This window comes from Hypanus sabinus, chromosome 6 (genome assembly GCF_030144855.1).
Source record: "Hypanus sabinus isolate sHypSab1 chromosome 6, sHypSab1.hap1, whole genome shotgun sequence".
NCBI classification, from domain to species: Eukaryota; Metazoa; Chordata; class Chondrichthyes; order Myliobatiformes; family Dasyatidae; genus Hypanus; species Hypanus sabinus.
Window position 1 is genome coordinate 16,694,232 of NC_082711.1, and position 24,819 is coordinate 16,719,050.

The following is a 24,819-nucleotide window of genomic DNA, read 5'->3' on the forward strand; positions in this document are numbered from 1 at the left end:
GAAGAACAAGCAAATGGCAGATGAACTGAAGAAGTATTTTGCATCAGTCTTCACTGTGGAAGACACTAGCAGTATGGTGAAAGTTCCAGGTGTCAGGGGTCATGAAGTCAGTGAAGTTACCATTACTAGAGAGAAGGTTCTTGGGAATTTGAAAGCTCTGAAGTTAGATAAGTCACTTGGACCATATGGTGTACACCCCAGAGTTCTGAAAGCCATGGTTAAAGAGATCTTAGACATTAGTAATGATCTTTCAAGAATCACTAGGTTCCGGAAGACTGGAAAATTGCAATTGTCACTCCACTCTTCAAGAAGGAAGAGAGGCAGAAGAAAGTAGACTATAGGCCAGTTAGTCTGACCTCAGTGGGTGAGAAAATATCGTTGATTATTAAGGATGAGGTCTCAGGGTACTTGGAAGCACATGATAAAATAAGACAGAGTCAACGTGGTTTCCTAAAGGGAAAATCTTGCCCAATAAATCTGTAGGAATTCTTTGAAGTAACAAGCAGCATAGACAACGGAGAATCTGTTGATGATGTGTATCAGGATTTTCAGAAGACCTTCCACAAGTTGCCAAACATGAGGCTGCTTAACAAGCTACAAGCCCATGGTAGTACTGGAAAGATTCTAGCATGGATTAAGCAGTGGCTGATTGGCAGGAAGCAAAGTGGGAATAAAAGGAGCCTTTTCTAGTTGGCTGCCAGTGACTAGTGGTAGTTCCACAGGGGTCTGTGTTGGGACCAATTCTTTTTACATTTTATGTCAATGATTAGGATGATTGAATTGATGGCTTTGTTGCAGAGTTTGCAGATGATATGAAGATAGGTGGTGAGGCAGGTAGTTCTGAGGAAGCAAAGAGGCTACGGAAAGACTTAGACATATGGGCAAAGAAGTGGCAGATGGAATACAGTATCAGGAAGTGTATGGCCCTGACCGATCTAAAGAACTTGGGTCTTCACCATCAAAGTCTGATCTTCACCACACAGGTTTTGCGAATGAGGACCTCAGAAAATATAACGCCCACCAGGCTGTAAAAGGATACAAAACCATTTCGAAAGAATTTGGGCTCGACCAATCCGGTCAGGCAGATGGCGTTCAAATGGAGGAAATTCAAAACCCTCTCTCCAGGAGAGGTCGACCAACAAATATCACTCCAAGAGCATGTAATATTCCAGGGGGTCATAAAGAACCCCAGAGTAACATCTAATGAGCTACAGGCCTCTCTTGCATTGGCTAATGTCAGTGTTCATGAATTTACCATCAGGCAAACACTGAACAACTGTGGTGTGCGTGGTAGGATTGGAAGGAGAAAGCCACTACTGTGCAAGAAGAACATTGCTGTCTGTCTAAATGACTAAAATAGAACTTCCTGGCTTAAATGAGAAGCATCATGTTTGGTGAAAAGCAAACACTGCATTCCAGCACAAGAACCTCATCCATCTTTGAAACACGGTGGTGGCAGTGTCATGGTTTGGGCCTGCTTTGCTGCCTCGGGACCAGGATGGCTTGCATCATAGATGGAACTATGAATTCTGAATTGTATCAGCAAATTCTACAGGAAAATGTCAGGGTATCCGTCCATGAACTGAAGCTCAGAGAAAGTGTTTAGTTAGTAACAAGGATGGATGTTGAATCTTTGGACACTGCCTCACTTTAAAAAAATATATACACTATTTCTGTTTTTGCACATTTAAAAAAATTCAATTCAATATATGTAATTGATTTACTCATTATTTTTACTTTATTTATTATTATCATTTTTTCCCTCTGCTAGCTTAAGTATTGCACTAAAATGCTGCTGCTAAGTTAACAAATTTCACGTCACATGCCGGTGATAATAAACCTGATTGTGATTGAGGAGCAGATGAGAGAGATTTCGGAAAGGTGCAATTATAACAGGGTTGTCGAGATGGGAGATTTTAATTTCTCCAATATTGACTGGCATCTCCCTAGAACAAGAGGTTTGGATGGGGTGGAGTTTGTTAGCTGTGTTCAGGAAGGTTTCCTGACACAATATGTAGATAAGCTTACAAGAGAGGAGGCTGTACTCGATCTGGTATTGGGAAATGCACCTGCTCAGTGGGAGAGCATTTTGGAGATAGTGATCACAACTCTATATTCTTTACCATAGCATTGGAGAGGGATAGGAAGAGACAAGTTAGGAAAGTGTTTAACTGGAGTAAGGAGAAATATGGGTGAACAATATTTAAAACAATTTTACAATCACAAGTGGAAGGTGCCCCTTTTTTATAAAAGGGGACACATTGATGTGTGCATGCAGCAGGGTGCTGTGCAAACTCCTGCCCCAAACCTGCCTATTATGGAGGGATTGGAAAAAAAAAATCTGCTTCATCACCAATGCTGTTATCAACTGACTATCAAAGTTAAACAAATTAATTAACCTGGACATTTTATTTGGTTGGTTTCTCAAGCCATACACAAGAATAAAAAAAATGAAAAGTACTGTGGTAGGTCAACAGACAAATGGCTTGTTTAATATTGACACACCAGGCAGGATATAAAAAGAAAAGACTCACTTATTCCTATTTTGATCATGGAAATTCACTCAGTGGCCAATTTATTACGTACAGGAGTGGAACCCAGTGTGATCTTTTGTTGCTGTAGCTCACCTGCTTGAAGGTTTGATATATTGTGCGTTCCAGAGGGGCACTTCTCCACACCATTGTTGTAACGTGGGGTTTTTTTGAGTTACTGTCACCTTGAAACACTCTGCCCATTCTCCTCTGACCTCTTACTAACAAGGCATTTTTGCCCACAGAACTGGCTCTCACTGGATCTTTTTTTCGTTTATCACACCATTCTCTGTAAACTCTAGAGATTGTCATGTATGAAAATCCCAGGCAATCAGCAGTTTCTGAGATACTCATACCTCCCCATCTGGCACCAACAATCATTCCATGATCCAAGCCACTTAGATCACATTTATTCTCCAATCTAATGTTTGGTCCAAACAATAACCTAACACCTTGACTACGTCTGCATGCTTTTATGCATTGAGTTGTGTCACACCCTTAGCTTGGCTGACAGCAGAAGTGTATTGCAGCACACTGCACTGTCAAATAACAATATAGTTAACGATAAAGCAGAAATCCTAAATGTCTGGAGTTCTGAAAACAGTTTGTGAAGAACAAGTCCCACCTTCTATTCTATTTACAAGATATCTGAAAATCTATAGCCAATAATTAGTTTGTGAAGATCTGTCTCTGTTAAAACACAGAGTACAATACCACCTTTTTTTTTACAAATGATGATCCCCAACAATTATGAATACATATTCAAGTATAGTCTCTGTAGCCAGAGGGTGGTGAATCTGTAGAATTCATTGGCACAGATGTCTGGAGGCCAAGTCATTGGGTACATTTAGAGCAGTGGTTGGTACGTTCTTGATTCACAAGGTGCAGGTTACAGGGAGAAGGCTGTGATAACAAATCAGCCATAGTGGAATGGTGGAGCAGACTTAACGGGCTAAAGAGCCTAATTTTGCTCCCATATCTCATGGTCTTATGGAAGGTCTTGAAGAAATAAATATTCAAGCCAAGTTCAAAGTTTAAAATAACACCATGAGATCAAAATCGCTCACCTGAGAAGGTAGGAGGGACCTCAGTTTAATTTCTTACCTGACAGGATAGCTGACCCCTGGTGCTGCACTGGAGCATCAGCATAGGCTTAACCCTACAGTGGGACAAGAGACAGCTTTCCGACTTGGAGGAGAGAGCACTGCAGTGACCTAGGGAGGACAGCACACATCACTGTCTGGCATGGAGGAGCTGCAGGGGATTGCAAACTCAGCCAACTCCATCAGGGGTAGCAGCCTCCCCAGCATCAATGACGTCATTAAGGACCCCCATCACTGAGGAGGTACAAGAGCTTGAAGACACACGCACTCAAACATTTTAGGAACAGCTTCTCTTCCCCCCCACCCCATCAGATTTCTGAACAGACAATGAACCAGCTCACAATTTTTGGTTTCTTTTTGCACTAATTGCACGGTGCACATGTCTTTACAACAGAAAGGCTTGCTCAGAGGCCTTAAACTACTTCACAACAGCTCTGAAAAAGCCGAATTGAGAATGCTGTCCAGCTGCTTTTGTGAATCAGAAGCCACTCCGGATGGTTTATTCCCACTAGCCAACCGCACTGGGTCTGTTGTCTATCTAAGTGTTGCTGCTAGAAGTACAAGTTAAACTTATCAATATTTAAAAGTGAAAGCATTCAACTGAATCTGAAGGTTGTTCTTCCCTCTGCACAATTCATAATCACGGGAGAAAGAAAACAGTTGAGGGAATGAAGGCTGAATCTATCTTCAAGTGGTCTTTGCACAAAGATTTCACTTCCTTTAAATTCACAGCTAAATTCTCTTCAGGCATTCGAGTACAAGAAACATTAACAGTCTTGTTTTGCCTCTTCTACAAGTACATAAAACTTTTAATGTCAATACAGAAATGAGCTGGTGTACACAGATCAATTGGTAGAGGGAGACAACAGCAAAATCCAATGGACATAAAATGGATCAATGCTTTTAAAAAAAAATAGGCAATAACTTGCCTTGGCATGATGAACTTAATTGTCCTCTGCTTTTACATTATTTAGATTTATTAGTTGCACCCAACAGCTGAAGTTTACATTTGGAAATCTGAACTGGAGTTTGCATTCAAGGGTGTCCTGTCTGTTTTGTGTATCTACAGTATGAGATTGAAAGCACTACATTGGTTTAAATATTACTTTATTTATGTCTTAATGTTTCAACTCTGGATTTCTAAAATCCAAAAAAAAATTGCAATCAGCTACAAAGTCTCAAAAGCTTTCCTTCTTTTTAAAAAAAAAGTTTTAAAAAGTTGTCATTTAGCTGAATAAAAAAGTACAGTATTTACATCAAACTCCTCCCAAGGTAGGATCTGGATATCGGTGGTCCTTCAGACTACTGGATTTCTTTCTAAAGGAAAACAAATCACTTTGTTATTGTATTCCGCTTGGTTAGCCTGGACTCAGAACCTTTCCATGAATCCACACCCACTGATGATAGTTCTAACATGGAACTTGACCGCGCAACCTCAAAATAGTCCCCACTAGCCCTGCTACCTTGTACTTTGTTCTTTGGAAAAAGTATCTACAAGATCTCATCTCTGCTGGATTAGCTCTGATACTGCAGCACCGCTAAATAAACCAAATAAATATTGAGAACAGTCAATCTTGTGGGAGAATTTAAATTGAGCTTACAGCTTGGTTCCAACACAAGCAATGAATCTGCTCTTTGCATGTTCCCTTTTGATTTCATTCAGCCTCCGTACCTCATAAAGGAGCCATCAGGACGGTCGAAAATTGGATGCCATTGAAAAAAATGCCTGGAATGTATGGAAATATAATTTACAGTGACAAATAACATCAGATCTAGAAAGGTGACTAGTGTGTGGTGCCAAGGCAGACATATCTGAGAGGGCAACAATGTGTTAGGAACAAATAAAAGGACACCTACTGGATGAGGTGGTTATGTTCATTATCTGGAGCATTTATCTATGTATTTTACCCTGTACAGTGTATTAACCACCACACTATAAATCTATCAGAAATCTGTGGCCTGCTCATTAAGACAGTGCACTAGGAGTTGCTTTAATTTACATTCTGCATCCTTTCTAAATTATATAACATTGGAAACGCACAAATAACTTGGCGCCTTTTCCCCAGACAGGATAATTCAACAAGCTGGGTCTAATGTGGAGAGCGGTGCAAGGAGCACTGATACTACTCTTCCCACCCAGTACAGGAAAGGAAATTAGGTGCAGAGGGAAAGTTCAGAATGAAACTATTGGCTTCTACGAGTCAAGCCCTTTTCCTTCTTCAAGAGGACATCACGTTGACTTCTGCCGATAGTGAAGCGTCAGGTCCCCTCCACTTTTCCAGATGAAATGCTTCACTGTCCGCAGATCCATGTTTGGATCAAGCACCTGCAACAAGGTTTAGAGAAGGTGGTGCTGTCAATTAAAACATTCAATAATGCTTCATCACAGTAACAATTGAGATGGCATGGCTATCTAGATGCATCATAGTGTGATATGGCAACTACTCTGCCCGTGACCAAGAGAAACTGCAGAGAATTGTGGACACATCTCAGCCTGACATGGAAAACCAGAAGTCCCTCCATGGACTCTGTCTATATTTCTCGCTAACTCGGTAAAGCAGCCAGCATAATCAAAGACCTCACCCAACCCGGGCATTCTCTCTTCACATAATTTATTAAATAAGCTAAAATCAAACATACGATAAATAATATGATACCAAGTCCCAGTGATACAAAAGTCTGAAAGCACATACCACCAGGCCCAAGGGCAGCTTCTATCTCACTGTAATAAGACTACTAAACAGTTGCCCAGTTCATTGAACAGTCCCCGGTATGAGATAGACTCTTGAACTCACTATGGCCATGCACCTTAATGTCTGCCTGCACTGCACTTTCACTGTAGCTGTAACACTTTATTCTCCATTCTGTCATTGTTTTTTTTCTTGTGTTACCTCAATGCACTGTTGTAATGAACTGATCTGTTTAGATAGCATGCAAAACAAAGTTTCCCATTGTAACTTTCACTGCGACAATAATAAATCAATTTACCAATTTAGTTAGAAGAGCTACTGACTGCCAAATCGTAAATCTGGTTCAATTCTAATCACCAGTGTTGTTCTTTGTGGAATTTTCAAGCTCTCCCTGTGACTTTGGGTTTCCTCCATGTGCTCCAGCTTCCACCCACATGCCATGATTTGGAGACTGGTAGGTTAAACTGGCCAATGCAAAATTAGTCCTAATATAGTTAAGTGGCAGAATTTGTGATGGGAATGTGGGAAGAGCGGGTTATAGGGAATCCACGTCACATGCCGGTGATAATAAACCTGATTCTGATTCTGACTAGAGGGTGTGGAAGGAGAAATGTTCTGTGAATCAGCTAAATGATAATGTCATAAGGACCTATGGAAAATCACCAGTTAAACCACAAGCACCAAAGAAGGTGTCCAGTGACTGATGGGTGAACTCCCAACTTCTCATGAGGAACAGCAACAACGTTTCTATGGAGCAACTTGAAAAAGCAACAGCCTCAGAGCCCTTCACACAATGAATTCCTTTATCCAGGCAAAATATATGACCATCTAGTGTTAACAATGATCAAATGAAACTATTTTGTAATTTTAGGTGACAAAAGAGGGCAAGTAAACCTCAATCAACTTTGAAATTTTTAAACTACATCTGATTCACAGAAGTGTGCAATGGACTTCTGGTATGGGTGTTGCTTAAGGCCTGGGTGCCAGGCAAATCACCTCCTCCTCAAATCAACAAGACAAAGGAGATGGGTATTGACTTCAGGAGACCCGTACCACTAGAACCCCTTTTATACATTGGCAGCACAGCAGTGGAAACTGCAAACAGTTTTAAACTCCTGGAAGTGCACACCTCAAGGTCCCAGAACACATTCTATACAATCAGGAAAGCTTACGAACATTTTTACTCTCTGAAAATGCTGAAGAGAGCTGGATTATGCACATCTACAGTCACGTCATTCTACAAATGTAGAAAGCATCCTAACACCTGGCATGGTAGCTTACGGGTTAGTGAAAAGCTTCACCATGCCAGTGACCTCGGTTCAATTCCCACTGCTGTCTACAAGGAGTTTGTAGATTCTCTCTGGGACCGCATGGATTTCCTTCAGGTGCCCCAGTTTACTCCAACATTCCAAAAACTTATGGGTTAGTAAGTGACTGGGTGGTGCGGGATCATTTGGCTGTGCTGTGCCTCTAAATGAAATAAAAATAACACAGACATGAGGTAACGTCGTAGCTCTATAAAGACAGTTAGACAGTTCTGATTGCCTCATTATCAGAAGGATGTGGAAGCTTTAGAGAGGAGATTTACTTGAACAGGTTGAATGAGTTAGGGCTTTTCTCACTGAGGAGGAGGAGGAGTGACTTAATAGAGGTGCATAACATAATAAAAGGCACAGGTAAAGTGGGCAACGCAAGCTTTTTTTCCAGGTCAGAAATGGCTGATACAACGGGGCAAAACTTTCAAGATATTGAGAGGAAAGTATAGAGGGCTATCAGAGGTGGCTTTTTTTTTTACACAGAGTGTAGTAGGTGTGTGACAGTGGTGGTTCTAGAGGAAGATCGCACAGGGACATTTAAGAGACTCTTAGATAGGCATTTGGATGAAAGGAAAACAGAGGGCTATGTGGGAAGGAAGGATTAGATCGACCTCGGAATAGGTTCTTCTGGTAAGATGGAAGCACTCCTGGAAACAGCAGCATCTCTGGGCCCAATCAAAAGTGTAATTGTTCATCCTTTACATCAATTTCAGGATCGCAAGACACTGCTGGTTACCAAGAACATCGAGTACTGCAAGCAGATCTACCTCACTAGCAAGTTGCAGGATAGCGGTGCGCACCGCGTTACAGTTTGCTTCAGCCAGGAACTTGATGCGTGATCCAACAGATGGTGCAGCTGATTGCCTCGGACATTTTGTTGGGATTGCCAGACCTTTTTAGACACTGATAATGTACAATACTGAGAGTCTGATTCACTGGTTCATTGGCGAGACAAACAGCAGGGGAGCTGCGTGGCTACCTGTTGCAGCCACCAAGGAAGGAGATGCTGGGTCTGGCTGTGCGCTGCTCAGTTCAGTGCTGGGTTGGGGGCTGAATCCTCATGCCAGTGCTGCCCTCCAGTGAAAGCCAAATTGGATTGAGTTCATCCGCAGCTGCACTGCACTATATGAGGAACTGCTGTGGGCTGGTCTTGCAGAAACTTGGCTCCAGGACAACATCTATGCACCATTAATCAACAGGCCATGACACTCAGGGCTATTTTATTATATTATTAATATCATCTTTTATAACTGTGTGCTTTTCTTTTATCATAGTCATATGTGCTTTGTGTTGTGTGTGACTGTTGGCCCTGTGTTTTCACCTGTCCCCAGAGGATCACTTTAGTTTGGCCATATTCATGTGTGTGGTTGAATTAAACCTGAACTTGTTAAAGGCTAGGCACAGCATCGTGCGTCAAAGGGCCTGTACTATGCTGTAACGTCCTAGATTCTATATTATAAATATCTGCAATACATCTTTCACCAATGATCTGCAGGAGCCCATGAACTCAACAAGCAATGAACCATGGTCAACAGCTGACACTAGGCAAACTAACCTGATCTTGACAAAGAAGTTCAATCTTCTCCTCGGCTAGCACTGCAATATCTTCTTCCTTGTCCTGTTCTCCGGGTTTCTCATTGTTTGAAGAGCTTGTTGTTTGTGACTCATTATCCAGGTTGATGATCTTCTCATAAACATGCTCCATCACTTTTCGAACCTGTAGCATATCACTGGCCGATAAACGATCCCTATAAACATGGTTAAAAGTGTCACATTCGCAGGTTGCTCTCAATGCTATTAGTAGGCAGGGCACAACAGGTAACAAATCAAGAGCTGTTACAAAAGGAAATAAAATCTAAAATAAAAGCAAGGCTAAATTTATAGAGGTACCTAAAAAAATAAAGAATATTAACAACTTGGGTCCTAGAGTCATCACAACTCACCTCGTGATGACGGCACCAAGGTAGCTTATCAGTTAGTGCGATACTATTACAAAGAGCAGATAGGGAGGCAGATTCTGGAACAGTACAATAATAATAAGGTTATTATGTCTGGAGGTTTTAAACTTTCCTAATATGGACTGCATCTCTTTATAACAAGGGTGGAGTTTGTTAAGTGTGTTCAGGAAGATTTCCTTACGCAATATGTAGATAAGACAGCTAGAGGAGAGGCTGTATTGAGAATTGTATCTGGTATTGGGCGGGAGGTGCAGCTGCCAGATACCTGGTCAGGTGTCAGATCACTCAGTGCCAGAGCATTTTGGAGGTAATGATCACAACCCTGTCTCTTTAACTGTAGTGCTGGGGAGGGAAAGGAGCAGACAATTTGGGAAAACATTTAATTGGGTAATTGGGGTAGGGGGAAATATGCTATCAGGCAGGAACTTAGGAACATAAATTGACAGCAGATGTTTTCAGCGAAATGCACTGCCGGTGGTGGTGTAAGCAGATACAATGGGGTCTTTTAAGCGCCTCTTGGGTAGGTACATGAAGCTTAGAGAAATAGAGGGCTATGCAATAAGGAAATTCTAGGCGGTTTCTAGAGTAGTTTACATGGTCAGCATAACATTGTGGGCCAAAGGGCCTGTAATATGCTGTAGATTTCTAGGTTCCAGGTTCTAACTTGGGACATTCCGGAGTTTGGAGTTCAATTCCAGCGCCGTCTGTAAGGAATCTGTATGTTCTCCTCATAAACCACGTGGGTATTCTCCAAGTACTCCAGTTTCCTCCCACAGTTCAAAGACGTACGGGTTAGTAAGTTAACTGGTCATTGTAAATTGTCCTGTGATGGGCTAGGGCTGGGGTCGGCAACCCGTGGCTCCGGAGCTGCATGCGGCTGTTTGATCTCTGTGCTGCGGCTCCCCGTGGTTTGTTAGTTTTTGAAATGTAATTCGAAATTTGAAGATTATGGTGATCTTGTACAATCTAGAGACCCCATTTCCTGGCACATCCGAACCGGCTCACAATTAGCCACCGTTCCGGCTAAGGGAGATAGCCTACGGGGGTTTGTGAGTACATGTCTTTTGGAGCATCCGCGCCCACGGGGACGGGTTGAGGGAGGCTTTAAAGCAAGGCTGTTTAGTTCGAATAAAGTTATCTTTGACTGCAGTGTCATTATTTTAGCGCTGCGTGTAGCACACTGCTACAACGTGTTTTTTTATCGCTATTAATATACATCACCACTGCCAATGCCTGACACCCGCCAGAGCGCGCTTTCTTTTAATTCTTCGATCCAAGGTAGGCTAACTATGGAGTAACCTTCAACCCAACGTCTTTTTCTCGGAGTTCAAAATGTTTTTGTTGCATGCAGAAATGTAATTTCGTTTTCTCTGCAGGAATTCATCAATTTCATAAATGCAACACATTACAGTTTGTTTATACATAGCATAAAGGCAAAAAAAAAACGTTGTATGCAGTGTTAATTCATTTTAAATGTCAAACGGGGTTTTGTGGCTCCCAGTGTTTTCTTTTCTGTGGGAAATGGGTCCATATTGGCTCTTTCAGTGGTAAACGTTGCCGACCCCTGGGCTAGGGTTAAATAGGTGGCTGGGTTGCTGGCTGGCACACACTGTTGACCTGTTCCATGCTAGTTCACTAAATAAATAAATAATTCGAAGCTACTCAAGCATTTTTAGTTTTAGATGTCACTGCACCCATTCTGTTGTTTTACTTTTATTCCTTAAACAATCACACTCATGTTAAAAGCTCCTAATGTACTTAACTGTTGCATTTTTTTAAATACTGAAAGAGATCTACAACAATGGCCTGAAATGTGCCTAGCTGCTCCCCCCAGCCACCTACTGTCACCAGGGGTGTTGCTTCCCTGTGTAGAAGGTTCTGAACTTTAAGATTCTGAAAGTATCTTAAACTTTAAGATACTTTAATTATTATACACATGTATAACAATCTCAACCTATGCACCATTAGAATTAAAAAGAAGGGATTCAGTGGAGCATCAGATTCTTCCTGTTACTGAATTCCTTGCTTTTAAATAAGAATACCATGGTAAATAATTCATTGCGCCTTCAAAGGCAGCACAGTCTCATAGTGGTGAGTGTATCGCTTTACCATGCTATCGATTAGGGCTTGGTTCCCACTGCTGTCTGTAAGGAGTTAGGTTTCCTCCGGGAACTCTGGTTCCCTTTTAACTCTAATAGAACAGAATTGCACAAGTTTTTGCATCAAGACGTGAATCAAGAGAGGATGAATTCAATCTTCTTCTTTGCTCTTGTTTGCCAATCACACCGGTGGCAACATAAACAGATTTGGTACAAATATAAATGGGCAATAAACAAAGTTTATTAACGTTGCTTGCACCTTGAGCTAACAATACAGATTTAAGTTGACCACAGTCAGCTTGACGCAGTCTCATAGTGGTTAGTGTAACACTTTACTGCGCTAGCAATTAGGGTTCAATTCCCACTGCCAATTAGAAATATAATCATCATCTTCAGTGCTGTGTCGTGCGATCTGGGCGATCATGGTCTATCCATGATCTTGCAAATTTTTCTACAGAAGAGATTTGCCACTGTCTTTATCTGACGAGTGACTTTACAAGATGGGTGACCCCAGCCATTATAAATACTCTTCACAGACTGTCTGCCTGGTGTCAGTGGTCACACAACCAGGACCTGTGATGTGCAGTAGCTGCTTGTACGACCATCCACCACCTGATCTCTTGGCTTCACGTGACCCAGATCAGTGCGTGGGGGTGCGGGGAGAGGGAGGCTACGCAGGTGCTACACCTTGCCCAAGGGTGACCTGCAGGCTAGTGAAGGGAAAGAACACCTTACACCTCCTTTGGTAGAGATTTATCTCCACTTCAATTTAATCCTGAAGCTTCTAATAATCCGGATTTGATCGATTTTTAAGTCTCAAAATGCACCACTGTTTTATAAAATCAGATGTAAACACACAAATGTGATAGTATTTCTAAACTGCTGCTGGTCTTTCCAGGTGGAACTTGGCAGGGCACATCCCTGATGTACAGAATAAGCTCAGCACAATGAACCCAGATACTAAGAAGATTTTGTTCTTAGGATCAGTATTCAATTCACACAAGGACTGTTATAGTGAAGGTGTTCAAGGGAGCCGCTGAGGATCACTGAAATCAGTATTAGCAGCTCAGTACATATGCAGAGAAATAATCAGGAGCTACAATATTCTGCTATGTGCATTTTTCTTGGATTTCACTGTATAAAATGGAGTAATAATCCCCTTAGAAATGTTTTAGAAAGATACTTGTAGTTTAAAAAGTCAGTACTTCAAAGAGAAAGCTTAACTACCTTATCAAGGCAACTAATGTCTGGGCAATAAATGTGGTTTTGACTGTGATGTTCACATCTCCAAGATTAGCCGTAAGTAAAGCCTCATTATATATTTCTAATCAAGCTATAATAATCACATTAAACATTGCAGGAACAACATAGGATCAAGTTAAGTAGGTACTTATACCAGTTTTCCAGTTGGTACTATATTACATTACAAATCACATCTCTTTGATATCTTAAACACAATGCTCGCTGCAAGAACCCAATGGTCTAAGACTCTCTTATGCTGAATGCCTCTCATGGATATGTGGTCCAAAGAACAAAAGGACTAAAGAGGGAGTTGTTCTCTACACCAACGCAGGGTCAGATTAGCTGCTGCGGGGAAATAATTGTCATTCAGAAGATCTCTTTCATTTCAATCTACTTACTTCTTAAGTGTTTTTGCTCCCGAAGAAGAATGAGGCTGGAGGTAGAATGGGATTTTATTGAATTTCGGCATGTTCTTCTGAAAAAGGAGAGTCAAAAATAGTTAGGTGCAAATTGCCTACAGCCACTGCGTTAATAAAGAACTTGGTGCCAGTAACCAATACCCAAAGTAAATTTATTATCAAAGTACATACATGTCACCATATACAACCCTTATTTTCCTGTGGGGATTACAGTAAATACAAAGAAACAGCAGAATCAATGAAAAACAACATACAGAGACTGACAAACAACCCATGTGCTGAAGAAAACACAGTGCAAAAGTAAAAAGAATATCAAAAGAAAAATAATAGATAAGTAATGAATAATAATGAGAATATGAGTTGTAGACTCCTTGAAAGCAAATCCATAGGTTGTGGAATCAGTTCACTGTTGGGGTGAGTGAAGTAATCCACTCTGGATCAGTAGCCTGATGGTTGAAGGGCAACAGTAACCAGTATTATTTATTATCCAATACGATTTATTAGAGCAGGCAAGCAGTATTCCTTTTTTTGCTAAAACTTAAATTAAAATGACCACCACCAGATTTTCCATTAATTTCACTCCACTGTTTAAGAAAGGGAGAAGGCAATCAAAAAGCTGAAAGTCTTAAGGATACATGAGTCACCCAGACCAGATGAACTGCACCTTAGGGTTTCAGGGTTCTGAAAGAGGTAGTGGTAGAGGTTGTAGAGGCATTAGTAATGATTTTTACAAAATCATTGGCCTCTAGCATAGTGCCAGAGGACTGGAAAAATGCAGATGTCACTCCACTCTTTAAAAAAGGAAGAAAGTAGCAGATAGGAAATTATAACCCGGTCTGCCTGACCTTAGTGGTGGTGAAGATGTTAAGGATGGGGTGATGGAGTATTTGGTGACACAGGACAAGATACAATAAAGTCAACATGGTTTCGTTAAGGAAAACCTTGCCTGATGAACTTGTTGAAATTCTTTGAGAAGATTACAGGTAGGATAGATAAATGGGATAAAGTGGATGTATATTTGGATTTTCAGAAGGCCTTTGACAAGATGCCACACATGAGGCTACTTACCAAGCTAAGAGCCCATGGCATTACAGAAAAGTTACTGGCATGGTTAGTGCAATGGCTGATTGGTAGGAGACAGCAAGTGGGAATAAGAGGATCATTTTCTGGTCGGCTGCCAGTGACTAGTGATGTTCGGCAGGAGTCAGTGTTGGGACCACTTCTTTTCATGCTGTATATCAATGATATAGCTGATGGAATAGATAGCTTTGTTAACATAGAAAACCTACAGCACAATACAGGCCCTTTGGCCCACAATGTTGTGCCAAACATGTACTTACTTTAGAAATTACCAAGAGTTACCCTCTCATCCTCCGTCACTCCAAGGAGAAAACGCCAAGTTCACTCAACTTATTCTCATAAGTCATGCTCCCCAATCCAGGCAACATCCTTGTAAATCTCCTCTGCGCCCTTTCTCTAGTTTCCACATCCTTCCTGTAGTGAGGTGACCAGAACTGAGCACAATACTCCAAGAGGGGTCTGACCAGGGTCCTATGTAGCTGCAACATTACCTTTCGGTTCTTAAACTCAATACCACGATTGATGAAGGCCAAAGCATCATATGCCTTCTTAACCACAGAGACAACCTGCATAGCAGCTTTGAGTGTCCTATAGACTCCCTCTAATCCTCCACACTGCCAAGAGTCTTACTATTAATACTATATTCTGTCATCATATTTGATCTACCAAAATGAACCACCTCACACTTGTCTGGGTTGAATTCCAACTGCCACTTCTCAGCCCAGTTTTGCATCATATCAATGTCCCGCTGTAACCTCTGACAGTCCTCAATACTATCCACAACTCCCCCAACCTTTGTGTCATCAGCAATTTTGAACCCATCCCTCCACTTCCTCATCCAGGTCATTTACAAAAATTATGAAGAGAAGGGGTCCCAGAACAGATCCACTGACCTCCATGCCGAATATGACCCGTCTACAAACTCATCACCCTTTGCCTTCCATGGGCAAACAAATTCTGGATCCACAAAGCCAAGTCCCCTTGGTTCCTTACTTTCTCAATAAGCCTTGCATGGGGTACCTTATCAAATGCCGTGCTGAAATCCATATACACTACATCTACTGCTCTACCTTCACCATTGTGTTTCATCACATCCTCAAAAAATTCAATCAGGCTCGTAAGGCACGACCTGCCCTTGACAAAGCCATGCTGACTATTCCTAATCATATTATGCCTCTCCAGATGTTCATAAATCCTGCCACTCAGGATCTTCTCCATCAACTTAAGTCCCAGTGACTTCTCCAACTTGATGCCTTCCCAAAGCTCCAGCACATACTCTTTCTTAATGTCTATATGCTCCAAGGTTTTCAGTCCGCTGTAAATCATCCCGACAATCACCAAGGTCCTTTTCCATAGTGAATACTGAAGCCAAGTATTCATTAAGCATCTCTGCTATCTCTTCTGGTTCCATACACATTTTTTCACTGTCACATTTGATTGGTCCTATTCTCTACGTTTTATCCTCTCGCTCTTCACATACTTGTATAATGCCTTGGGGTTTTCCTTAATCTTACTTACCAAGGCCTTCTCATGGCTCCTTCTGGCTCTCTTAACTTCATTTTAAGCTCCTTCCTACTAGCCTTATAATCTTCTAGATCTCTATCATTACCTAGTTTTTTTGAACTTTTCATAAGCTTTTCTTTTCTTCTTGACTAGATTTTCAACAGCCTTTGTACACCACGGTTCCTGTACCCTACCATCCTTTCCCTGTCTCAATGGAATATACCCATGCAGAACTCCACGCAAATATCCCCTGAGCAATTGCCACATATCTGCCATACATTTCCCTGAGATGATCTGTTCCCAATTTATGCTTCCAAGTTCCTGCCTGATGGCTTCATATTCCCCCTACTCCAAATAAAAGCTTTCCTAATTTGTCTGATCCTATCCTTCTCCAATGCGATGGTAAAGGAGATAAAATTGTGATAAAACGCTCTCCCACTGAGACCTGACCAGGTTCATTTCCCAATACCAGATCAAGTACAGCCTCTCCTCTTGTAGGCTTATCTACATATTGTGTCAAGAAACCTTCTTGAACACGCCTAACAAACTCCACCCCATCTAAACCCCTTGCTTTGGGAGATGCCAATCAATATTGGGGAAATTAAAATCTCCCACCACGACAACCCTGTTATTATTACACCTCTCCAGAATCTGTCCTCCTATCTGCTCCTCGATGTCCCTGTTACTATTGGGTGGTCTATAAAAAACACCCAATTGAGTTATTGACACCTTCCTGTTCCTAACACCCACAACGTCTCAGCAGATAATCCCTCCGTGACTTCCTCCTTTTCTGCAGCCGTGACACTATCTCTGATCAGCAGTGCCACATCCCCACCTCTTTTGTCTCCCTCGCTGTCTTGTTGCCAAGTTTGCAGATGAAATAAAGATTGGTGGAGGGGCAGGTAGTGTGGAGGAAACAGGTAGGCTGCAGAAGGTCTTAGAAAGATTAGGAGAATGGGCAAAAAAGTGCCAAATTAACTATAATGCTGGGAAATGCACGGTCACACACTTTGGTAGAAGAAATAAATACACAGACTATTTTCTAAATAGGGACAAAATCTAAAAATCTGAGATGCAAAGGGACTTCGTAGACCTTGTGTAGAACACCCTGAAGGTGGTGAGGAAGACAAATGCAATGTTAGCATTCATTTCAAAAGGTCTTGAATTTGAGAGCAGGGATGTGATGCTGAGGCTTTATAAGGCATTGGTGAGGCTTCACCTTGAGTACTGTGAACAGTTTTGGGCCCCTCATCTTAGGAAAGATATGCTGGCTTTGGAGAGGGTCCAGAGAGGGTTCAAAAGGATGATTCCAGGAATGAAAGAGTTATCATACAAGGAACGTTTGATGGTTTTGGGCCTGTAGTTGCTGGAATTCAGAAGGATGAGAGGGGATCTCACTGAAACCTTTTGAAAGTTGAAAGGATTAGACAGAGTAGATCTGGAAAGGATGTTTCCCATGGTGGGAGAGTCTTGGACAAGAGGGCACAGTTTCAGGATAGAGGGACAAAACAGAGAAGCGGAGAAATTTCTTTAGCCAGAGGATAGTGAATTTGTAGAATTTGTTGCCACGTGCAGCTGTGGAGGCCAGGCCGTTGTGTGTATTTAAGGCACAGATTGATAAGTTCTTGATTGGACATGGCATCAAAGGTTAAGGGGAGAAGGCCAAAAAATGAGGTTGAGGAGGAGAAAAAAGGGTCAGCCATGATTATATGGCGGAGCAGACTCGATGGGTCAAATGGCCTAATTCTGCTCCTATGTCTTATGGTCTTATCTCCGCCTTTCATAATTTTAAAATCTTTTAATTGAGTCTCTCTCCACATTGGTGCACTTGGGAGAGAAACACAAGGTCATCCAGCCAGGAGTGAGTGCAAAGGAGATTCACCAGATGTTACTTGGATTAGGTTCTTTATTATGGAGAGAGTCGGGGGGGGGGGGGGGGGGGAATGTGTCGTCAAAATCTTTACCGTGAAAGGATATCAAAAACAAGGTACCATATGTTAAAGTGAGAGGAAAGAATTTTTAAAGGGGATCTGAGGACACAGACAAACACACAGATTGTCTAAGATCTGGAATATAGTACTTAAGGTGGTGGTGCAATCAGATGCAATTACTCTATTTAGGAGGTATTTGGACAGACACTTCAACAGGTAAGGCATTATGGACACAGTTCTAATGTAGGCAAATGGGATTAGTATAGATGGGCAAGAAAGATTAGTTTTATTTGTCACATATACATTGAACCATATAGTGAAATCTGTTGTTTAGTATCAAATCAAATCAACGAGGGTTGTGCTGGGCAGCCTGCAAGTGTCGCCACGCCTCCAGCGTCAACTCGCTAACCGTAAACCTTTGGATTGTGGGTACCTGGAGGAAAGCCATGCAGTCATGGGGATTACAAATGGGAATTCAGCCCCGATCAGTGATTGCTGCCACTGTGAAGTGATGTGCTAATTGTTTTGCTACCGTGCCAACCCACACTCCAAGGCTGGTCAAAGAGCCACTTTTAGTGCTGTACAACTCTATGATCCCATGACCTTGACTAAAGGGAGCCCAAGTTAGTTCTTATCTAGTGAACTTCAGGCAAGGGCAGGATATGATGCACTTCACAGTCAACAGCCTAGACCAGGGGTTCCCAACCTGGGGTCCACAGACCCCTCAGTTAATGGTAGGCGTCCATGGCATAAAAAAAGATTGGGAACCCTGGTCTAGACTATAAGGAGGCATCAAAGAGTGAGGTCTCTGTGGAACCAGGTATTTCACAAAAAGTACAAATGCTATTTTTTTTCATGACTGTGGAAATGACTGTGATTTAACAAGGCACTCATGCCTATGCAGTGATTACTGTTTTGTTCTTGACTTAAAGACCTTGCACTCAAAAGGAAGTTTAAAACAAAAGTCTTTAGTAATATTCACTCAGAAGTTGGATTCCAGTTTCTGGTCATGTGTGGTACTGTTGCTGAACTCAGGAATTTGGAATAAAAATCAGGTTTTGCTCAAGGTGAGATCAATAAGGTATAGCTAAACCGAGTTCCACAGTGAAAGAGTCCTGAAAATACAACCACTGTCCAATGGCACCAGGAACAGGAGGGCGAGTGGAATCAGATGAATCACTTACGTCCACGGTGATGTCGATAACCCACTGAGGCACGGTTTCATTCAGGAGCATGGATTCTGTTTCACCTCCTGCATCTCGGCACAAAAGCCTGCAAAGAATAACTTGGTAAAATGCCATCGCCTTTTCTGGCTGACTAAAGAATAGGGGACAGGTAAAGTGGTTGGAACACGTACAGTAACTGATGATGGAGAATTCCATATATTGCAACGTGCCCTTGCGTCTGCATTGGGCCTTATAATAGTGCAAGAAGTCACAGACTGAGAGAGCAGAGAGGGAGTGGGATGGTGGCATGAGCTGACAGGAAACTAAAAGGTCCAGATTCCTCCTGTAGACAGTGTAGGTGCACCAAGAGGACACTGAGACTGTGTTTGGTTTCTTCAATGTAGAGGCCACACTGTGAACCTCTAATGTAGTAAACTAGACTGGAAGAAGTGCAAGTGATTGGCTCTTTTACCTGGAAAAGCTCTTTAAGTTCCTGGTTGGTGGGAAGAGATGAATGGTAGGAAGGTGTGGAAGAAAAGATTAGGAGTCACAAAGGGCAGGGAAGGATATATGCGTCTGGTGGTGGGATCTTGCTGGAGCTGGCAGAAATAACTAAAAACGATCCACAGAATACAAATCTGGTGGGAGGAAGGAGAGCTGTCTTTAAGAGGTATTCTGCAGATGCTGGAAACCCACACAAGACTTTCATTTTGCTCTGTACAAGAGTCGAGGGAGTGAGAGCAGAAGTGTGGGAAATAGATGATACGCGGCTAAGAGCTCTGTCCATTATGGTGGAGGGATAGACGTGTTAGGGAAGAAGGAAGACATCCAATTACAGCCCACTAGGTTACTCTAATGTGATGGAAACTATCATCTATGGTACCACCATGTAACATTCTTTACCTTCTTGATGTTTAATTTGGGTTCTGCCAGTGCCACTCAGTTCTTAAAGCCATAGTTCAAAAACAGACAATAAAATGATTAAATTCCAGATGTGGTGAGTTGATGTATATTCAATTATACATAATTAGCATTTTGTAGATGGTAAAGCGACCTAGTTAATTGAAAAACGCAGATGCGAAACCCTGGGTTTAGATCACTTTCACCCAGAAGGACAAGAATACAGGGGTATTATACAACACCTGAAGAGTGTGCGACCTCCTGCTTCACCAAATATGACCGGAGTGTGCGGTGGCACTTGGAAATATCCATTTCCTTTCTGAATTCTGCTCTCTTGCTCACCATTAACTATAAAGGAAAAACAAGATTTTTAACTTACCCCAAAATTCAGTCTTAAAAGCTAACTGTTTTACAAAGTTTGAACACGACATGAATATAACAAAATTATGCTCATTGATGGATTATTTCACAGTTTGAATGAGTTCTGTGACTGCTTCTGAAAATGAGATGATCTACCACAGGGGTTTCCAACCTTTTTTATGCCATGGCCCAATATCATTAAACAAGGAGTCTCCGTACCCCAGGTTTGGAAGCCATGGTCTATTAGAATCCTAATGCAGGCAGGCAAATAGGCAAATTCTGTTGTCATTTCCACTATTACAACCCTATAAAGATCTTAAAGCTTTGAAAGCAAAGGAGAGCTAGCTAAGTTCGACCAACAGAAACAATGGACACAAACTCGATTAATTTTAAGTCCTGTGTTTGATCGCTTTATTGTAGACCAAGACTATTAGAATGAAACCATTAACAAAAATCTCACTGAATGGAGGAATCAACTCCATTCAGGGACTGAAAGACTATGAGAAAATGACTTATAAGAATAAAGACAGGTTATCTCACCCTTGAGTGTACAGGAGCTGTCAATAAGTAATTTTTGCCTCATTCCTATTGCTTTCCTTACAGGTGGATTTTTGGACATCTTAAACTGGAGTATATGAAATTATTCAACATTTACAGCGTTCTAGAGCAGAAAGTCCCAAAGATTTACAACCATCAGAAGAATCACCTTTGTATGTATTTTAAATGGAGGACCTCGTATACCTGCTAATGCGGTATGCCTCCACAAGAGGAAAAGGGCCTCATATTATCTACCCTGTTAGGCCCCCTTTTGAACTTGTATATTTCAACTAAAAGATTTCTCATTTTTGCTAATTATTTAAAATATTACAGCTGCATAGGAAGTTGCTGAGATTGCACCTGGACAATGTTCTGGTCAGCAAGTTGTAAGAACCATATGATTAATCTAGAGAGAGTGCAGAGAAGATGCACAAAGATTTACAACCCTCAGAAGAAATCTCTTTGCACGTGTTTTAAAAGGAGGAGAGAGCTGTTTTTGGAGGGCTTGAGTAATGAGAGACGGTAAAATAGGACAACGAAGGCAGAGTAGTGACTTTCCAGAAGCTTATTAGATCATGAGGGGAACCGAATAGGTGGATTACAGTTTTTTTCACAGGGCAGTGGCGTCTACAACTAGGCGGTATAATTTTTAGGTGAGGGAGGAAAGATTTATAGGGGACCTGTGGGGAAAATTTATTTTTGAACTGAGGCTGTTGGAAATATAAAACAAGCTGCCAGAGGATGTGGTAGAGGTGCGGAAAATCACTAACATTTAAAAGACATTTGGACAGGCATGGAGATAGAAAAGATCTAGTGCAGGGGTTTCCAACCTTTTTTAATGTCATGCAGCCTTACCATTAACTGAAGGGTCCAAAGACCCCAGGTTGGGAAACTCTAGAGAGGGATATGGCCCAAACATTCACACAAATGGGACTAGGTAGGAGGCATTGTGATCGGCACAAATGAGTTAGGGCATAGGAACTGATTCCATGCTGTTTGACTCTATAAAACACCAGCTTTAAAACTGAGCTGATAGCCACAGCTTTTTTTTGTGAAAACTTTCTAACATTTCTATATTTAAAAGCTTTTATAATTTTTGGAGGGGATCTGCAACAATGTGACTGACAGCAGAATTTTGCCAATTACCTTTTTAACTCCTTAATATTGTCTGAAATTAGGTGTTGTATTTCACACCCATACAGAAGCCCATTTAGGGGCCATGTTTCTTTGGAAAAGTAATGGCAAGATCCATTAATGCCAATGACATCAGGTGCTGGCAGTAACTTATGCTAGCAATCAGGTCTGAACATACAGCATTCAGAAGATTGAACTAACTGACAGCTCAGGCAAGCATTCTGCTCAGGTAATACTGCAAACCAGAAAACTTAAGAGGACAAGAAAAACAGAAATAAGAAATACAGAATTTTTAGGACAAATCCATCAGTGAAGGAAATAAAAACTCACATGTGTAAACTTTTGACTGTTGGTTTAAGAATAAAGAGCAAAACCTAAAGTGTTTTAGGCCAGTCTATCCTGGGGTGTGGAGTGTGGGGGGAGGGAGGGAGAGGGAGTGACAAGAGTGAGAGAGTTAGAATGAGAGACAGAGAGAGAATGTGTGAGAGTGAGAGCGAGAGATAGTGTATGTGTGTGGAAGGGATGAAAGGGGCTCGTTTTGCTGTTGTTGCTTGTGTGGTTCTGCCGAATATGATGGGGCAGACTACGTTAGTGCCAGACTGTGTGGTGATAATTGTGGGCTGCCTCCAGCACAGCTTTGTTAATGCAAATGATACATTACACTGATGTACATGTAATAAATAAATATGAACACGTTTCCTTCTTCCAGTTGCTTTGTTCCCATTCCCATGTTTGAAGGGTACATCATGAAAGTACCTCACTCTGCACGTTTAGATCTTAAAGCTTGTTTTCAGTCTTTCACAAATCATTTAACCAAGCCTCACTTCACTTCCATTCTGAACCTCTTTCTGATAGAAAATGCATTTTAACATTTAACAAAACCACTATCCTAGTGAATAGGCTTATCATCGCTTTAATTAAACAATTAATAAAACGTCTTTCAAGTGTTGATTGCAATGTTCTCTTTTAACTTCAAGTTTTCAACTTTTGAATCAACCAATCAAAAGTTTGACCAAAGTCTCTCTAAGATGATAAACACAGGAGATTCTGAAGATGCTGGCAATCCAGACTACCACACTCAAAGTGATGGAGGAACTCAGCAGGTCAGACAGCATGGCGTCCTGATTAAGAATCTCAACCCGAAATGTTGATTGTTTACTCCTTTCCACAGATGCTGCCTGACTTGCTGAGATCCTCCTGCACTTTCTGTGTGTTGCTCTCTCTAAGATCATCTTGGCACAACACTTTCCTTGTGCATTTTTAGTTGAGAGCACACCACCATGTTTTCCAAAATCAAACTGGATATACTTTGAACAAAATGGCAATAGATTGGCTTGTGGAACAAAGAATGCACCACTGGACCAGACGAGGCAGAGCTTAAGTCTGCCTAGTACTTGGAGCTGCCAATGAAGCTGTACTAATATTTATTTCCACTTGCTGGAAGAGATTAGTACCCAGTACTTTGTCCATGTCATCAATAAAGAGTCAGGTAATGTGTGCTCACATCCTGTTACTTTAGATTAGGTATTCCCAATCTTTTTTATGACATGGACCAATACCACTAAACAAGGTTGGGAGCCCCTGGTTTAGAGACTGTTGAAAGAAGTTAACAATAAAAACTTTAGAAGCCTACATGTCATCATAACACTATCTGATTAAATTTTAATAAGTTGTACCCAATTTGACACAAAATACTGACCTATATTCATTTCATTTTCCTCTTCATCCATAGGAATAATGTGTGTTCTTGGCCAATACTCCAACAAAGCCTGAAGCAACAGTCCTCCAAGGTTCACTGCAGTCAAAATGAAAATACCCAACACAAGATATACATTAGGTTTTTGAAACCATCATCGAAGCTTGTCTATTTATCAAGAACATTTAAACTTCTAGAATTGTACACTTTTCCTAGTAAACACAGAAGACTCTTATGATCATAAAAAGGCCATGTGTGCCTCTTTAACTTATCAATTTGATCATAGGTGATGAGAGTTGTAACTCCACATACAGTCAGTGATCACACAGAACTGAAACTGTCCTTTCAGCCCCAAGTCCAGGTTAATGATCAAGCACCCACCAACACTAATTAATTCTCCCCACATTCTGATGTGGCACAATTAACAGTGACCCAGGCTCAATCCGAACCTGGGGTGCTGATCATGTAGAGTTTACACATTCTCCCTGTGTGCTCTGCCCTTCTCCCTTGCAGTGGTAGGTTAATTGGCCACTATAAATTGCCTCAAGTGTGCAGGTGAGTGGTAGAATCTGGGAGCAGTTGATGAGAATGAGGGGAGAATGGAAAAAGGGAACTAATGCAAGGTTAGTGTAAATGGGCAGTTGGTGGTCAGAATGGACATGGTCCTGTTCTGTTTCCATGCTGTACCTAAGACTCCATGGCCTAGACACTGGGGCAACTAACCTAAACCTGTATGAGCTTGGGATGTAGGAGGAAACCTGTATGAGCTCCTGGAGGAAACGCATGTTTCACAGACAGAATGTGCAAACTCCATACAACCATTACCACAGAATAGAATTGAAACGAGGTGTTCCACTAGCTGTGATGTCCCTTTTTTAAAATAAACCAAATGACATCTGCAAACATAGATATATACTATTTTTCATTTATCCAAGATTAATTAACATGAACCATCATCATCGTAAGTGCAGTGCTGTATGATGGAGGCTATCATGGATAACCTTGAATGTTCTTGGCAAATTTTCTACAGAAGAGGCTTTGCTTTCTTCTGGGCAGTGTCTTTACAAGATAGGTGACCTCGGCCATTATCAACACTCTTACAACTATCCACCACCTGCTCCCATGGCTTCAAGTGACCACAAGCAGGAGTGGGA

At 41.5% G+C, this 24,819-nt stretch overlaps 2 protein-coding genes across 8 annotated transcripts in view; one reads left to right on the top strand and one right to left on the bottom strand.

Moving 5' to 3' along the window:
* The window catches only part of LOC132395335 (uncharacterized), a 120,960-nt gene extending 111,773 nt beyond the window's left edge, over positions 1-9,187 (top strand). For 6 of the 7 annotated variants that reach the window (XM_059971782.1, XM_059971787.1, XM_059971788.1 and 3 more), the window contains one exon: positions 984-1,727. The gene's annotated coding sequence lies outside the window, so the exon portion shown is untranslated. Of the gene's footprint in view, positions 1-983; positions 1,728-8,353 lie in introns of those variants that run through there. The other variant, XM_059971784.1, reaches the window with a different exon arrangement.
* LOC132395334 (WD repeat-containing protein 48) overlaps positions 4,447-24,819 on the bottom strand; it is a 94,965-nt gene continuing 74,592 nt past the window's right edge. The window contains exons 14-19 of the mRNA XM_059971781.1: positions 23,669-23,764; positions 20,181-20,286; positions 19,057-19,144; positions 13,338-13,414; positions 9,196-9,388; positions 4,447-5,960 (exon numbers count right to left, since the gene is read on the bottom strand). Of these exons, the coding sequence (XP_059827764.1) occupies positions 5,865-5,960; positions 9,196-9,388; positions 13,338-13,414; positions 19,057-19,144; positions 20,181-20,286; positions 23,669-23,764 (656 nt within the window). The 3' untranslated portion in view covers positions 4,447-5,864. The remainder of the gene's footprint in view (positions 5,961-9,195; positions 9,389-13,337; positions 13,415-19,056; positions 19,145-20,180; positions 20,287-23,668; positions 23,765-24,819) is intronic.